The sequence below is a fragment of the Schistocerca gregaria genome, chromosome 1 (assembly GCF_023897955.1).
Source record: "Schistocerca gregaria isolate iqSchGreg1 chromosome 1, iqSchGreg1.2, whole genome shotgun sequence".
In the NCBI taxonomy this organism is placed as follows: Eukaryota; Metazoa; Arthropoda; class Insecta; order Orthoptera; family Acrididae; genus Schistocerca; species Schistocerca gregaria.
Window position 1 is genome coordinate 534,668,953 of NC_064920.1, and position 18,697 is coordinate 534,687,649.

At 41.4% G+C, this 18,697-nt stretch overlaps 1 protein-coding gene across 1 annotated transcript in view; it reads left to right on the forward strand.

Annotated features, from left to right (window-relative positions):
* LOC126355256 (uncharacterized) overlaps positions 1 to 18,697 on the forward strand; it is a 121,436-nt gene that overhangs the window by 73,504 nt on the left and 29,235 nt on the right. The window contains exons 14-22 of the mRNA XM_050005544.1: positions 116 to 303; positions 392 to 620; positions 993 to 1,088; positions 7,185 to 7,372; positions 7,462 to 7,690; positions 8,025 to 8,120; positions 13,108 to 13,295; positions 13,385 to 13,613; positions 13,948 to 14,043. Of these exons, the coding sequence (XP_049861501.1) occupies positions 116 to 303; positions 392 to 620; positions 993 to 1,088; positions 7,185 to 7,372; positions 7,462 to 7,690; positions 8,025 to 8,120; positions 13,108 to 13,295; positions 13,385 to 13,613; positions 13,948 to 14,043 (1,539 nt within the window). The remainder of the gene's footprint in view (positions 1 to 115; positions 304 to 391; positions 621 to 992; positions 1,089 to 7,184; positions 7,373 to 7,461; positions 7,691 to 8,024; positions 8,121 to 13,107; positions 13,296 to 13,384; positions 13,614 to 13,947; positions 14,044 to 18,697) is intronic.

Below are 18,697 nucleotides of genomic sequence, written 5' to 3' on the forward strand. Positions count from 1 at the left end.
GTGAGATGATGTGATGGTGTAAATAAACATACGTGATTTGGCAATGCTCGAGAAGGTTAAAATAGAAACCAGGAGTAGGGATTCGCATTAACGAAGAGATATCGTATGTTCGCAGAGACGTCATGGATCCTGTCACGGAATTCCGAGCTGACAGCAGAGCAGGAGCAGCAGGTGAATGAGAAGCTGGAGGCCCTTGGCCTGCCGCGGAGCCGCTACACAGACACCCCACAAGACCCACAACAGTGCACTGTCAGAGTCAGCACGTGCGACAAGCCTGCAGTCTCCCAGTTTAACGCCTCCGAGGTATCACTCAACGTAGTTAACTCCATTTGAACCGGGAACTTGTGACTGTTGAGCAGGTTCTGACCATTGTGCTCGTGTCTGTGTGCAGTACCTGGGCGTGTGGTACGAGATCGCCAGGTTCGGACTGGCTCCCTTCGAGGCAGGCGCCCAGTGTGTCACGGCAGAGTACTCGCTGGCTGGCGACAACAACGTGACCGTACACAACAGGATGTACAACACGACTGCAGGGGCCTTCAACGACATCATCGGCTGGGCCGAGATTGATGACCCCAACTCTGGAGAGGCCAAACTTACAGTGCACTTCCCAGACGTACCAGGTCAGTATGGAGAATTTCATGCAATGTTTAATATTCGCTTCACTAGTATGGCAATTAGCCTGCTGCAGCTAGAGTATATGAAGTAATTAACCGGACGCAGTACTCCTTTTGTGAAAGACATTTCATTTTAGAATGTGACTGTGTTTAAACTTTTAGTGCAAACAATAGCCATGTTCGGTATTGACCTTAGGAATGTAATATTGATTCTAGTCTTGGACTACATGACCTTTACGTAGCCATATAAGACAAACCTGTAGCTCCAATAGGCAGTAAACAAGAAGCCAAAACTTTCTAATTTTAAAAATTAGTAGTAGTTGTAAAACTGCATGTGTGTTTCGGTGTTCACATAATTTTATTTCTTTGTGTTGACAGTGGCAGCACCCTACTGGGTCCTGGACACAGACTACGAGAGCTACTCAATCGTCTGGGCGTGCAGGGAGCCTACAGACGAAACCTCTAACATTACCGGTATGTACACTCCTCACCATAAACGTTGCAACACCAGCCAAGGAACAGAAGAACGGGAATTTTTGTTATTGGTCATATAGAATTTATTACTAGAAATAAACGATTAAATTTTAGGATTAATTTTTTGCCGGACGTTGTGGCCGAACGGTTCTAGGCGCTTTAGTCCGGAACCGAGCTGCTACTACGGCCGCACATTCGAATCCTGCCTTGGCGATGTTTGTGTTTGAAGTCTTTAGGTTAGTTAGGTTTAAGTAGTTCTAAGTCTAGGGGACTGATGACCTCAGATGTTAAGTCCCATAGTGCTTAGAGCCATTTGAAACATTTTTTTGAGGATTTTTTGGGTACAAAGGGGTGTGTAAAATTTAATATGTAGACTAAGATCACAACAAAGACTCCTGCCTGTGACAGAGATGAACTGGGATCTGATGATTTTATGTCATTAAATATTGCTTTAACTGTGTGTGAGAATTCATAAATCATTATCGCCTGTGAGCGGTTGCGTGCCTGTTGTTGGCAACATTTGATGAGATATTTGTAGTGGGTGAGAATTTTGGTGTACGTTCTGATCTCGGCAGCCCTCATACAGCTTTCATTTTATTTCAGAATTAGCGTCAATTGCTGTGTGCTGTACATACACGAAACTGTTGTACGTTCACTCATAGGGGCGCTGAAGTAATTACACCTAATACAGTTTAAACATTAGGGGAAATGAACCAGAATTCCAATGCTGAAGTTCTGTTTTATTCTACACAATGGCAATGAAATACCCGTTAAGGAAGCCTGACTGGAATCTGGCATGTTTCAATAACGCTAAAAAATAAATAAATTGTTACAGGCACTACTGAGGAATTTAAAAGAACTTGGCGCAGTTGGGCACAGTACTAATTTCTTATAAGGATCTTTACATAATCAATGGTCCATTACTTCAACACAAGACGCTATTATCAAAATTAAGAATGGTTACAGTCACCAAAAATTGAAAAAGGATTGGTGGGTTTTAATTAAGTAAGCCCATGAGGTTCATGTCTTCGTTGCTTTGTGTCTGTCACTCCACACGTTTCTGCTATTGTGTCAGCACCAACGTACAAAATTCCTTGTTCACCTTTCATTCAAAACGGTAATATTCCTCAAACTGTTTCGTCTGACTTATAATTTGGACCACTGCAATAAAATGCAACCTCTTTTTGATTTTGTAAGAAGTATATACACTGTGTGATCAAAAGTATCCTGACACCTGGCTAAAAACGACTTACAAGTTCGTGGCGATACCATCGGTAGTGCTGGAATTCAATATCGTGTTGGCCCACCCTTAGCCTTGATGACAGCTTCAACTCTCGCAGGCATACGTTCAGTCAGGTGCTGGAAGCTTTCTTTGGGAATTGCAACCCATTCTTCACGGGGTGCTTCACTGAGGGGAAGTATCGATGTCGGTCGGTGAGGTCTGGCATGAAGGCGTTTCAAAACATCCCAAAGGTTTTCTATAGAATTGAGGTCAGGCCTGAGCATGTTAATCCATTACAGGGGTGTTTTTGTCGTGTAACCACTCCGTCACTTGCCCCTCATTATTAACAAGTGATTGATCGTGTTGCAGGATGCAATCACCATCCCCGAATTTCTCTCCAACAGTGGGAAGCATGAAGCTGCTTAAAACATCAATGTGGGCCTGTGCTGTGATAGTGCCACGCACAAAAAGACAAGGGTTGCAAGCTCCCACATGATAAACACGACCACACCATAACACCACCGGCTATGAATTTTACTGTTGGCACTACACACGCTGACAGATGACATTCACCAGGCATTCGCTATAGCCACCTCCTGCCACGGGATTGCCACATTGTGTACCATGATTCGTCACTTCACACAACGTTTTTCCACTGTTCAATCGTCCAGTGGTTACGCTCCTTACACCAAGCGAGGTGACATTTGGTATTTACTGGCGTAATGTGTGGCTTATGAGCAGCCGCTTGACCATGAAATCCATGTTTTCTCACCTCCCGACTAACTGTCATAGTACTTGCAGTAGATCATGATGCAGTTTGGAATTCCTGTACGATGGTCTGGGTAGATGTCTGTCGATTACACATTACGACCCTCTTCAACTGTCAGTGGTCTCTGTCAGTCAACAGACCGACCTGTTTCCTTCTGTGTTGTACGTGTTCCTTCACGTTTCCACTTCACTATCACATCGGAAATAGTGGACCTAGGAGTGTTTAGGAGTGTGGAAATGTTGCTTTCAGACTATGTCTTAAGTGACACCGAATCACCTGCCAACGTTAGAAATCCGTGAGTTGCATTAAGTGCCCCATTCTCCTCTCTCATGATGTCTAATGACTACTGAGGTCGCTGATTTGGAATATCTGGCAGTAGGTGGCAGCACAATGCACCTAATATGAGAAACATATGTTTTTGGGGGTGGACGGATACTTTTGATCACATATTGTATATGCGTTCTATATAGAGTTAGCAGTTATTTGTTCAATTGTTGTTCATTACATATACCCAGGAATTACTGTAACAAATGGAGCAAATGGAGCAATTAATTGGAGTAACGTACGCTGAGTAGTCATGTTTGAGTTCATCATTAGTATATTGCATCAGGAACAGTAACATTTTGAGCATTTGAGTGGTGGAGCTATTGACTACTTAGACGTCATTTGCTTACCGAGTGCTGAGTGGTGTTAGTCACCTGTCTCTATCAGCTTACATAGCGTGTGCAGAAACCACTACTGTGCCAAATAAACACTGAATTGATCAGCTGATACAGCATGATACAGCATGATACTAATCCCTCTCGCTATTGAAACAATGGCGTTCTCGCTAAAGCATTCAGTAGATTGTTGGAAATTAAACGCAGATTTTTTCTTTGTTGTTCATTCAATTCCCTCACTTCCTAGCGATTGTAAACCTACAACAGTCATATTTACACTTTTAACCAAATGTTACAAAAGGATATTAACAGACACGCAGATTTGTGCTATTAAGAGATTAAAGTGCCTTACAAATCATTTGTCTAATGATGTCTATGAAAATACAGATGACATCTGTACGAGTAGCACTGTTGATGATGCCTTGTTATTTCTGTTCTCGTTATGCTTGAGTGTGTTGGCAGTGTAATTATTTAAGTCGAAGTGTGAGTATAAGTAGAAGCTGGACCAGGATAGATTGAGGGTAGTTCACGTTACTGAGAGAGACACTGCAGCTTTGATCTAAGGAAAAATGGCGGACGTTTAGGCTCTAGCTGATACGATAGGTATGGAGCAGGACATATTTTGGGTTCATGGTGCCTATTGCACGTTTCGTGAGATCAGATAGGTTCCTATAGTGTGGAAGATGAGCAAATGTGGGACATACCATGGCAGAGGATCGTTGGGTTAAAGGGAATTACATCATTGTGATTATGGGGTATACATGATTTGTAGATATGCCTAAGACTTTTAACTAAACGGCGCATTTTTTTATCTAGCATAGGACGTGCATATTGTGGTGTAGTGCGAGAAGAAAGGCAGGATGAAATTGTATGAAGATTCTAAAATAGTACCGAGTGGGAACTACTGGAGTGTGGACATCCGGCAGTGCTGGAAATGGCGTGTGGGTCACATTACGGTTGAGTTGGTGTGAAGGATGGTAAAGGATGTAGAACTAAGCCCAATTTTTATTTTGGAAATTTTTCATCTACTATGAATAATTTGTAAGTCCTTGTAATGAGGTTTTCACTCTGCACTGGAGTGTGATCTGATATGAAACTTCCTGGCAGATTAAAACTTGTTGCCGGACCGAGACTCGAACTTGTTACCTTTTCCTCTCGTGGACAAGTGCTCTACCATCTGAGCTACCTAAGTGGGACCCACGTCCCGCCCTCACAGCTTTACTTCTGCCAGTATCTCGTTTCCTACCTTCCAACTTCACAGAAGCTCACCAGCGAAACTTGCAGAACCAGCACTCTTGGAAGAAAGGATGTTGCGGAGAAATGGCTTATCCACAGCTTGAGGGATGTTTCCAGAATGAGATATTCACTCTGCAGCGGAGTGAGCGCTGATATGAAACTTCCTGACAGATTAAAACTTGTTGCCGGACCGAGACTCTAACTCGTGGGCATGTGCTCTGCCATAGGAGCTACCCGAGCACGACTCGTGCCCCGAGTTCGAGACTCGGCCTGGCAAACAGTTTTCATCTGCCAGGAAGTTTCATATCAGCGCACTATCCACTGCAGAGTGAAAATCTCATTCTGCAAACAGCCCCCAGGCTGTGGCTAAGCCAAGTCACCGCAATATCCTTTCTTCCAGGAGTGCTAGTTCTGAAAGGTTGGCAGGAGAGCTTCTGTGAAGTTTGGAAGGTAGGAGATGACGAACTTAAGTCCTTATTTTGTGTTCAAGGGACAAATCCACTGTCTTTTAATGAGTTATGTAAATACACATGAATCGAGGACGTACAGTACGTACTGACGAAACTAAAATGAGCTCTAACATGGAAATTAAGCGTTTCCGAACACATGTCCACATACCATCTTTTCTTTATTTGTGTGTGAGGAATATTTCCTGAAAGTATGGCCGTACCTTTTTGTAACACCCTGTGGATGTAATAACAGCAAAAGCCAATGATTATACTACGTAAAGAATTATAAGAAAAACGCGACCACAGATATTTAGCGGAACTGTTACATTTTAGTCACTGTACTGGAATCAAAGAAGGAATGTTTTAATCTTTGCTCCAGAGTTAGTTTTATTCAATTCTTCCGCAGTCTGACTGTTACACAGGAATGAATTAGATTCTGCTTTCACTTATTACTCTGGCTGCTTTTTCTTCACATCAGTCCTGGCAGCCTTTATCACTAAAAGCTAACCCTCCTCTATCATTCTTGCATGCATCTTATAACCCTATTAGGTTTCTACTGTTCGATTACCTAACGCCATCTTTTCCTACTGCTTTTAGTGCCAGATTTAGTGTATATGTGTATTCACTGACATTGAATGACCTACATTTCATGATCCACTCTTTCTACGACAGCTGTTCCTATCAAAGTAATAAAAGGAGCCAACATATTTAATTTCCTTAACGAAATATCTCCGAATAATTCGCTTAAATTACGTAATTTTTAAACATTTTACATTATTTTGTGTCGACTTACAAACATTAATAAAACGCAGAGGAAACGTTTTATTTGAAAGAGCCCCTCAGCACCACATGGGAACTAGGAGGATCAAAAGAAAAACAGAAAATGAATTTGTTTGCAAAATTTGTTTTCTGTTTAGTTTGAAACTAGTGTTATCGTGTCAGACAGTAAATTACTTGTAAACAGTGTATATCTATAATTTCTGTATCCCCTCAGACTGGTTGCTTTAGACGCTTCCAAATAATTGAAACTAAATTGTAAGCCATCGAGACCGAAAGTTCCGAAAGTGAAACCCACTGTTCAGTGCCATATGCAAGGTCTCAAATTTGACCATAGTTATTCTATGATAACAGGACTGAAACGATTTGAGCAACTGAATCTATCTTGCATGTATTGAGTCCTTGCGTTTTCCTTTATTGAACATCATTCTCGACAGAGAAAACGAAGAGTACGAATACCGGCAAAGGTCGTACGCTTGGAGGAGCTACACTTGTTATATACATGAGTAGAAATTTTACTCTAGGTGAGATGATGTGCGACAAGACGCTGATACTACCTCTTCTACATATTTCAGAGCAGAATAGTGTTTGGCAAGTGGTGCAGAGTGTAGAGTGGTACGATGGATTGGTGTAGAGACTCTTTCCTGAGGGGAAACTATTACATGTAGAGAAATGTGGTGAGCGAAATTATTGAGGTAGTAAATATACATTAAGAAAATACAGTATAGGTAACCAAAGATCCCAGTTGTGTACCACCATTACAGGTGTGCGAAAGAACAATACAAGCACGACACATAATTAACATTACATAGTTACAAAGTCGTCTAATCCTATTGTTCTGTACACTGATCATTCCATCATCTCATTAGTTGTAAGACATTCCTCCAGAAAGAGTAAATAATAGTGATTATTGAGAATTCTGTATTAGCTAATAGAAATGAGCATTAGGACTTGTACAAGCAGAGCCATATGGTGCTTTTTCAGAGACCTCATGGATCCTGTCACGGAATTCCGAGCTGACAGCAGAGCAGGAGCAGCAGGTGAATGAGAAGCTGGAGGCCCTTGGCCTGCCGCGGAGCCGCTACACAAACACCCCACAGGATCCGCAACAGTGCAGTGTTGCAGTCAACCAATGCGACAAGCCTGCAGTCTCCCAGTTTAACGCCTCTGAGGTAACACTCAACATAGTAAACTCCGTTTCAGCCATGAAGTTGTGACTGTTGACCAGCTGTTGACCATCGTGTCTCCTGTCTGTGTGCAGTACCTGGGCGTGTGGTACGAGATCGCCAGGTTCGGACTGGCTCCCTTCGAGGCAGGCGCCCAGTGTGTCACAGCAGAGTACTCGCTGGCTGGCGACAACAACGTGACCGTACACAACAGGATGTACAACACGACTGCAGGGGCCTTCAACGACATCATCGGCTGGGCCGAGTTTGATGACCCCAACTCCGGAGAGGCCAAACTTACAGTGCACTTCCCAGACGTACCAGGTCAGTAAGGAGAAGTTCATGCAACGATTATGATTTGCTTAAGTAGTAGGGCAGCTAGACTACATCAAGTAAATGAACTAATTCACAGGCCGCAGTACTTTTTGTGTGAAAAACATTTCATTTAAAAAAGTGACTGTATTGTTTCTTTTAGTGCAACAATTATTGCATGATCTTTAGCTAGCCCTTAAGGCAAACAGGTAGCGCCAATAATCAGTAAACAAGAAGCCCAAACTTTCTATAGACACCACAGAAATTAGTTTTAGAAATTAGTGTTAGCCGTAAAACAGCATATGTGTTTCGGTGTCCACAAAGTTTCGTTTGTTTGTGTTGGTAGTGGATGCACCCTACTGGGTCCTGGACACAGACTACGAAAGCTACTCAATCGTCTGGGCATGCAGGGAGCCTACAGACGAAACCTCTGACATTACAGGTATGTACACAAATATTACATGTTGTTTTTGTACATATATGGTTGCAAATACACATGGAGGCTGATGGAAGGATGTAACTCACATGTGGAAACGATTTATTAATTTTATGCATTTTATTCTACTGTGAGGTTTTGTTAAGTGCTTACTAGATGGAGACATCTGGCTATTTTGTGGTGGTGGGGTAGTCCAATGTTTTTTAGTGTGTTAGGTGGATGGACAGAGTGCTTACGAATAGTAGGGTGAAGAGGCTGAACCTACCGCTAATATGTCCCCTGATTCACCTCTCGGTTTTGGTGTAGATTGATGTTGAGGTAGCAAGCGTACTTCCAGAAGATCTAAATCTATATGCATGCGTCTGTCTGTTTGTACACGTTGCTCTCCAAAATTACTAGATGAATTCTCATGGGATTTTTAAAGGTAATTTGAGTGTAGCTTGGGGGAAAGTATAGGCTAGATTTCATCGAAATCGAATGACGGATGAATAAATTATCGTGATTTAAAATTTTATCTGAAGCCTTCAAGTCCATCTACTTATTTTAACATGCTAACCTCCAAGACTACTAGTAGAATTTTGTGTGATTTTCACATGGGACAGCGGAACACAAGAAAAAGATGTCGTGATTAAAATTGTATCTATAATCATTTATTTAGCGTAGTAGTTCAGATGCCTAATTACATCTACGAAGTACACTAAAGAACCAATAGATGGGGCTGTTAGATCTTTTTATTTATATATGAGTAACACATGTGCCAACCCTTCGTCTCAGAGTAGCAACTGTAATCTACGTCTTCAATTATTCACTTGATATATCCCAATCTCTGTCTTCCTCTATAATGTTTACGGTTTACAGTTCCCCTAGTATCAAGGAAACTAATCCCTGATGTCTTAACACATGTCCTATCATCCTGCCATGTCTTCTTGTTAGTGCTTTCTGTATATTCCTTTGCTCACCGTTTCTGCAGCGAACCTCCTAGTTTCTTACGTTATTACTCAACCTAATTTTCAACTTCCTTCTGCCGCACCACATCTCAAATGTTTCGATTCTCTTCTGATCCGGATTTCCCACAGTCCATGAGGGAAAACTATACAATGGTGTGCTCGAAACGTACATTCTAAGAAGTTCCTTCCTCGAATTAAGCCCTATACCAGGAGACTTCTATAGGCCAAGGTTACCCATTTTGCCAGTTCTAGATGGCACGCACGTTTCTCATCCAGTCCACTGAGTTCAGAAGAGTCTTTTAATTGAGTCTGGATGTTACGCAGCATATTACTTTCGTAATATGCGAAACTTTTACAGAATTATACGAATGAGCTGGATCCTCTTGATAATTTCTGTCACACTATTGTCTACACTCCTTATAGATCTTCAACTCATGATTTCGAAATGTTGAATAACGTGTTAAAGTGCCTCCAACATATGGAATGTGGATTGTTATAAGAATCCTAATACAAATTTTCAGAAGGAGTCTATGTTATTAATGGAATCAGCAAGCAATCAACGGTGTTGTGCTGTTGTCATAAATATGTGTTACTCATCTGCCAGGAAGTTTCATATCAGCGCACTATCCAGTGCAGAGTGAAAATCTCATTCTGGAAACATCCCCCAGGCTGTGGCTAAGCCAAGTCACCGCAATATCCTTTCTTCCAGGAGTACTAGTTCTGAAAGGTTGGCAGGAGAGCTTCTGTGAAGTTTGGAAGGTAGGAGATGAGGTACTTAAGTCCTTATTTTGTGTTCAAGGGACAAATCCACTGTCTTTTAATGAGTTATGTAAATACACATGAATCGAGGACGTACAGTACGTACTGACGAAACTAAAATGAGCTCTAACATGGAAATTAAGCGTTTCCGAACACATGTCCACATACCATCTTTTCTTTATTTGTGTGTGAGGAATATTTCCTGAATGTATGGCCGTACCTTTTTGTAACACCCTGTGGATGTAATAACAGCAAAAGCCAATGATTATACTACGTAAAGAATTATAAGAAAAACGCGACCACAGATATTTAGCAGAACTGTTACATTTTAATCACTGTACTGGAATCAAAGAAGGAATGTTCGACGTCAACGTGCAGTAATGATTTAGACAGAGAAGATGGTAGCGCTAGCAGTGTACGCTACATCAAACTGGTTGAGGGACACGGAAAACAGTGAAGTTATTGTTGTAAGGCAGGAATAGAGCGATTAAACTGATCTTCAAAAGGACATGGTCTCTAGCTTTTGGACCAGGGTGGAAGCATTTCCGAAACGCCAAGTTTCATGAACCGTTCACATGTTGCCATATTTACATATACCATGCATGGAAAATCCAAAAACCGGTACCGAGAAAATTGTGGTGCTGCACAGGCCATACACTACATGTGTGTCTGATCGCTGCAGAGAAGCGTTCGTGTGAAGAAAGTGCAATTATTGAGCGACTGACGACTCCAATGAACGAAAAGCTACTAATGGTGTCACCTCAACGACCGTTCAGCGAACACTGTATCTACAGGCCTCTGGAGCTGGTACTTGTTTCATGCAGCCAAGCTGACCGCAGTTCATTGGCGACGAAGGCTGGAATTTCCATGCCCATAGAGCAACTAGACATCCACTGAGATGCAACAGGTGGACGTTTCAAAGGACTCACGTTCTATGCTCTTGGACAGATGGGTGTCTGCGTGTACTCGGTGAAACTCCTGAAACAGTTCTCGGTGGAGTCCACGCCAGAGTTCATTCCCTGTGTGATTTCTTTCTTCCAGTAGGTACAATGGACCAACAGAACTATGTATCTAATCTCATGTACCACGTCCACCCCAAGTAGCTAGCCATAGTTAAATGTGGTGGAAGGATTAGATTTCCCTGCATGATTTGTGAGGGTGGGGAGTGGAAGTATGTTGGAAGCCTTCGATAGATAGTTCGTCACTAGTATGGGCGATGACAATAAACAGAGCTGCTAGGGATTTTAGAAAGGAGAAAAGTCTTTCACTAGGGTGGCGGCGGGTCTTGGTTTCACCACCGGGCGCTGTATTTAGTTTTCTGGGGAGTGTTATTGTAGTGTCTTCTGCAGCAGTTGGTGTATTCACTTTTACTGAAGTGTCAAAATCTAGCAGCCAGCATTTGGACAAAGATATTGGTAAGCTGGTTAACTTCGGAGGACAAGGGTGACTGATATTTGTATCACTGAGATTCGCGCTCTGTGCTTCATGGTTTGTTTCAAACAATGGCCACTTTTCTTAATGACAAGCTCTTTGTATGTATGCACGCGAATATAAAGTATTATGTCCGGTTCCGGCTGAGCAGTGGTTTCCAAATAATGGTTAAGGTTAAGAAATCATTGCTTTTGCAACAGGCACCAAGTTGATTACTTATATTGTGAAAAACGAAAAATGTTATACACAACTGCAATTGTCTGCATATTTTCAGACAGGAGGTAGCAGCAATAACTGGACAGCAGGCATATCGACCCAGAAAATGTCCTATAGATGTAATAACAGCAAAGCCCACTGATTATACTATGTAACGAATTATAAGAAAAACGCAACAACCACAGATATTTAGCAGAATTGTTACATTTTAGTCACTGTACTGGAATCAAAGAAGGAATGTTTTAATCTTTGCTCCAGAGTTAGTTTTATTCAATTCTTCCGCAGTCTGACTGTTACACAGGAATGAATTAGATTCTGCTTTCACTTATTACTCTGGCTGCTTTTTCTTCACATCAGTCCTGGCAGCCTTTATCACTAAAAGCTAACCCTCCTCTATCATTCTTGCATGCATCTTATAACCCTATTAGGTTTCTACTGTTCGATTACCTAACGCCATCTTTTCCTACTGCTTTTAGTGCAAGATTTAGTGTATATGTGTATTCACTGACATTGAATGACCTACATTTCATGATCCACTCTTTCTACGACAGCTGTTCCTATCAAAATAATAAAAGGAGCCAACATATTTAATTTCCTTAACGAAATATCTCCGAATAATTCGCTTAAATTACGTAATTTTTAAACATTTTACATTATTTTGTGTCGACTTACAAACATTAATAAAACGCAGAGGAAACGTTTTATTTGAAAGAGCCCCTCAGCACCACATGGGAACTAGGAGGATCAAAAGAAAAACAGAAAATGAATTTGTTTGCAAAATTTGTTTTCTGTTTAGTTTGAAACTAGTGTTATCGTGTCGGACAGTAAATTACTTGTAAACAGTGTATCTCTATAATTTCTGTATCCCCTCAGACTGGTTGCTTTAGACGCTTCCAAATAATTGAAACTAAATTGTAAGCCATCGAGACCGAAAGTACCGAAAGTGAAACCCACTGCTCAGTGCCATATGCAAGGTCTCAAATTTGACCATAGTTATTCTATGATAACAGGACTGAAACGATTTGAGCAACTGAATCTATCTTGCATGTATTGAGTCCTTGCGTTTTCCTTTATTGAACATCATTCTCGACTGAGAAAACGAAGAGTACGAATATCGGCAAAGGTCGTACGCTTGGAGGAGCTACACTTGTTATATACATGAGTAGAAATTTTACTCTAGGTGAGATGATGTGCGACAAGACGCTGATACTACCTCTTCTACATATTTCAGAGCAGAATAGTGTTTGGCAAGTGGTGCAGAGTGTAGAGTGGTCAGATGGATTGGTGTAGAAACTCTTTCCTGAGGGGAAACTATTACATGTAGAGAAATGTGGTGAGCGAAATTATTGAGGTAGTAAATATACATTAAGAAAATACAGTATAGGTAACCAAAGATCCCAGTTGTGTACCACCATTACAGGTGTGCGAAAGAACAATACAAGCACGACACATAATTAACATTACATAGTTACAAAGTCGTCTAATCCTATTGTTCTGTACACTGATCATTCCATCATCTCATTAGTTGTAAGACATTCCTCCAGAAAGAGTAAATAATAGTGATTATTGAGAATTCTGTATCAGCTAATAGAAATGAGCATTAGGACTTGTACAAGCAGAGCCATATGGTGCTTTTTCAGAGACCTCATGGATCCTGTCACGGAATTCCGAGCTGACAGCAGAGCAGGAGCAGCAGGTGAATGAGAAGCTGGAGGCCCTTGGCCTGCCGCGGAGCCGCTACACAAACACCCCACAGGATCCGCAACAGTGCAGTGTTGCAGTCAACCAATGCGACAAGCCTGCAGTCTCCCAGTTTAACGCCTCTGAGGTAACACTCAACATAGTAAACTCCGTTTCAGCCATGAAGTTGTGACTGTTGACCAGCTGTTGACCATCGTGTCTCCTGTCTGTGTGCAGTACCTGGGCATGTGGTACGAGATCGCCAGGTTCGGACTGGCTCCCTTCGAGGCAGGCGCCCAGTGTGTCACAGCAGAGTACTCGCTGGCTGGCGACAACAACGTGACCGTACACAACAGGATGTACAACACGACTGCAGGGGCCTTCAACGACATCATCGGCTGGGCCGAGTTTGATGACCCCAACTCCGGAGAGGCCAAACTTACAGTGCACTTCCCAGACGTACCAGGTCAGTAAGGAGAAGTTCATGCAACGATTATGATTTGCTTAAGTAGTAGGGCAGCTAGACTACATCAAGTAAATGAACTAATTCACAGGCCGCAGTACTTTTTGTGTGAAAAACATTTCATTTAAAAAAGTGACTGTATTGTTTCTTTTAGTACAACAATTATTGCATGATCTTTAGCTAGCCCTTAAGGCAAACAGGTAGCGCCTATAGCCAGTAAACAAGAAGCCCAAACTTTCTATAGACACCACAGAAATTAGTATTAGAAATTAGTGTTAGCCGTAAAACAGCATATGTGTTTCGGTGACCACAAAGTTTCGTTTCTTTGTGTTGGTAGTGGATGCACCCTACTGGGTCCTGGACACAGACTACGAAAGCTACTCAATCGTCTGGGCATGCAGGGAGCCTACAGACGAAACCTCTGACATTACAGGTATGTACACAAATATTACATGTTGTTCTTGTACATATATGGTTGTAAATACACATGGAGGCTGATGGAAGGATGTAACTCACATGTGGAAACGATTTATTAATTTTATGCATTTTATTCTACTGTGAGGTTTTGTTAAGTGCTTACTAGATGGAGACATCTGGCTATTTTGTGGTGGTGGGGTAGTCCAATGTTTTTTAGTGTGTTAGGTGGATGGACAGAGTGCTTACGAATAGTAGGGTGAAGAGGCTGAACCTACCGCTAATATGTCCCCTGATTCACCTCTCGGTTTTGGTGTAGATTGATGTTGAGGTAGCAAGCGTACTTCCAGAAGATCTAAATCTATATGCATGCGTCTGTCTGTTTGTACACGTTGCTCTCCAAAATTACTAGATGAATTCTCATGGGATTTTTAAAGGTAATTTGAGTGTAGCTTGGGGGAAAGTATAGGCTAGATTTCATCGAAATCGAATGACGGATGAATAAATTATCGTGATTTAAAATTTTATCTGAAGCCTTCAAGTCCATCTACTTATTTTAACATGCTAACCTCCAAGACTACTAGTAGAATTTTGTGTGATTTTCACATGGGACAGCGGAACACAAGAAAAAGATGTCGTGATTAAAATTGTATCTATAATCATTTATTTAGCGTAGTTGTTCAGATGCCTAATTACATCTACGAAGTACACTAAAGAACCAATAGATGGGGCTGTTAGATATTTTTATTTATATATGAGTAACACATGTGCCAACCCTTCGTCTCAGAGTAGCAACTGTAATCTACGTCTTCAATTATTCACTTGATATATCCCAATCTCTGTCTTCCTCTATAATGTTTACGGTTTACAGCTCCCCTAGTATCAAGGAAGCTAATCCCTGATGTCTTAACACATGTCCTATCATCCTGCCATGTCTTCTTGTTAGTGCTTTCTGTATATTCCTTTGCTCACCGTTTCTGCAGCGAACCTCCTAGTTTCTTACGTTATTACTCAACCTAATTTTCAACTTTCTTCTGCCGCACCACATCTCAAATGTTTCGATTCTCTTCTGATCCGGATTTCCCACAGTCCATGAGGGAAAACTATACAATGGTGTGCTCGAAACGTACATTCTAAGAAGTTCCTTCCTCGAATTAAGCCCTATACCAGGAGACTTCTCTAGGCCAAGGTTACCCATTTTGCCAGTTCTAGATGGCACGCACGTTTCTCATCCAGTCCACTGAGTTCAGAAGAGTCTTTTAATTGAGTCTGGATGTTACGCAGCATATTACTTTCGTAATATGCGATACTTTTACAGAATTATACGAATGAGCTGGATCCTCTTGATAATTTCTGTCACACTATTGTCTACACTCCTTATAGATCTTCAACTCATGATTTCGAAATGTTGAATAACGTGTTAAAGTGCCTCCAACATATGGAATGCGGATTCTTATAAGAATCCTAATACAAATTCTCAGAAGGATTCTATGTTATTAATGGAATCAGCAAGCAATCAACGGTGTTGTGCTGTTGTCATATATATGTGTTACTCATCTGCCAGGAAGTTTCATATCAGCGCACTATCCAGTGCAGAGTGAAAATCTCATTCTGGAAACATCCCCCAGGCTGTGGCTAAGCCAAGTCACCGCAGTATCCTTTCTTCCAGGAGTGCTAGTTCTGAAAGGTTGGCAGGAGATCTTCTGTGAAGTTTGGAAGGTAGGAGATGAGGTACTTAAGTCCTTATTTTGTGTTCAAGGGACAAATCCACTGTCTTTTAATGAGTTATGTAAATACACATGAATCGAGGACATACAGTACGTACTGACGAAACTAAAACGAGCTCTAACATGGAAATTAAGCGTTTCCGAATACATGTCCACACACCATCTTTTCTTTATTTGTGTGTGAGGAATATTTCCTGAAAGTTTGGCCGTACCTTTTTGTAACACCCTGTAGATGTAATAACAGCAAAAGCCAATGATTATACTACGTAAAGAATTATAAGAAAAACGCGACCACAGATATTTAGCAGAACTGTTACATTTTAATCACTTTACTGGAATCAAAGAAGGAATGTTCGACGTCAACGTGCAGTAATGATTTAGACAGAGAAGATGGTAGCGCTAGCAGTGTACGCTACATCAAACTGGTTGAGGGACACGGAAAACAGTGAAGTTATTGTTGTAAGGCAGGAATAGAGCGATTAAACTGATCTTCAAAAGGACATGGTCTCTAGCTTTTGGACCAGGGTGGAAACATTTCCGAAACGCCAAGTTTCATGAACCGTTCACATGTTGCCATATTTACATATACCATGCATGGAAAATCCAAAAACCGGTACCGAGAAAATTGTGGTGCTGCACAGGCCATACACTACATGTGTGTCTGATCGCTGCAGAGAAGCGTTCGTGTGAAGAAAGTGCAATTATTGAGCGACTGACGACTCCAATGAACGAAAAGCTACTAATGGTGTCACCTCAACGACCGTTCAGCGAACACTGTATCTACAGGCCTCTGGAGCTGGTACTTGTTTCATGCAGCCAAGCTGACCGCAGTTCATTGGCGACGAAGGCTGGAATTTCCATGCCCATAGAGCAACTAGACATCCACTGAGATGCAACAGGTGGACGTTTCAAAGGACTCACGTTCTATGCTCTTGGACAGATGGGTGCCTGCGTGTACTCGGTGAAACTCCTGAAACAAACACGCTGCAACAGTTCTCGGTGGAGTCCACGCCAGAGTTCATTCCCTGTGTGATTTCTTTCTTCCAGTAGGTACAATGGACCAACAGAACTATGTATCTAATCTCATGTACCACGTCCACCCCAAGTAGCTAGCCATAGTTAAATGTGGTGGAAGGATTAGATTTCCCTGCAGGATTTGTGAGGGTGGGGAGTGGAAGTATGTTGGAAGCCTTCGATAGATAGTTCGTCACTAGTATGGGCGATGACAATAAACAGAGCTGCTAGGGATTTTAGAAAGGAGAAAAGTCTTTCACTAGGGTGGCGGCGGGTCTTGGTTTCACCACCGGGCGCTGTATTTAGTTTTCTGGGGAGTGTTATTGTAGTGTCTTCTGCAGCAGTTGGTGTATTCATTTTTACTGAAGTGTCATAATCTAGCAGCCAGCATTTGGACAAAGATATTGGTAAGCAGGTTAACTTCGGACGACAAGGGTGACTGATATTTGTATCACTGAGATTCGCGCTCTGTGCTTCATGGTTTGTTTCAAACAATGGCCACTTTTCTTAATGACAAACTCTTTGTATGTATGCACGCGAATATAAAGTATTATGTCCGGTTCCGGCTGAGCAGTGGTTTCCAAATAATGGTTAAGGTTAAGAAATCATTGCTTTTGCAACAGGCACCAAGTTGATTACTTATATTGTGAAAAACGAAAAATGTTATACACAACTGCAATTGTCTGCATATTTTCAGACAGGAGGTAGCAGCAATAACTGGACAGCAGGCATATCGACCCAGAAAATGTCCTATGGATGTAATAACAGCAAAGCCCAATGATTATACTATGTAACGAATTATAAGAAAAACGCAACAACCACAGATATTTAGCAGAATTGTTGCATTTTAGTCACTGTACTGGAATCAAAGAAGGAATGTTTTAATCTTTGCTCCAGAGTTAGTTTTATTCAATTCTTCCGCAGTCTGACTGTTACACAGGAATGAATTAGATTCTGCTTTCACTTATTACTCTGGCTGCTTTTTCTTCACATCAGTCCTGGCAGCCTTTATCACTAAAAGCTAACCCTCCTCTATCATTCTTGCATGCATCTTATAACCCTATTAGGTTTCTACTGTTCGATTACCTAACGCCATCTTTTCCTACTGCTTTTAGTGCAAGATTTAGTGTATATGTGTATTCACTGACATTGAATGACCTACATTTCATGATCCACTCTTTCTACGACAGCTGTTCCTATCAAAATAATAAAAGGAGCCAACATATTTAATTTCCTTAACGAAATATCTCCGAATAATTCGCTTAAATTACGTAATTTTTAAACATTTTACATTATTTTGTGTCGACTTACAAACATTAATAAAACGCAGAGGAAACGTTTTATTTGAAAGAGCCCCTCAGCACCACATGGGAACTAGGAGGATCAAAAGAAAAACAGAAAATGAATTTTTTTGCAAAATTTGTTTTCTGTTTAGTTTGAAACTAGTGTTATCGTGTCGGACAGTAAATTACTTGTAAACAGTGTATCTCTATAATTTCTGTATCCCCTCAGACTGGTTGCTTTAGACGCTTCCAAATAATTGAAACTAAATTGTAAGCCATCGAGACCGAAAGTACCGAAAGTGAAACCCACTGTTCAGTGCCATATGCAAGGTCTCAAATTTGACCATAGTTATTCTATGATAACAGGACTGAAACGATTTGAGCAACTGAATCTACCTTGCATGTATTGAGTCCTTGCGTTTTCCTTTATTGAACATCATTCTCGACTGAGAAAACGAAGAGTACGAATATCGGCAAAGGTCGTACGCTTGGAGGAGCTACACTTGTTATATACATGAGTAGAAATTTTACTCTAGGTGAGATGATGTGCGACAAGACGCTGATACTACCTCTTCTACATATTTCAGAGCAGAATAGTGTTTGGCAAGTGGTGCAGAGTGTAGAGTGGTCAGATGGATTGGTGTAGAAA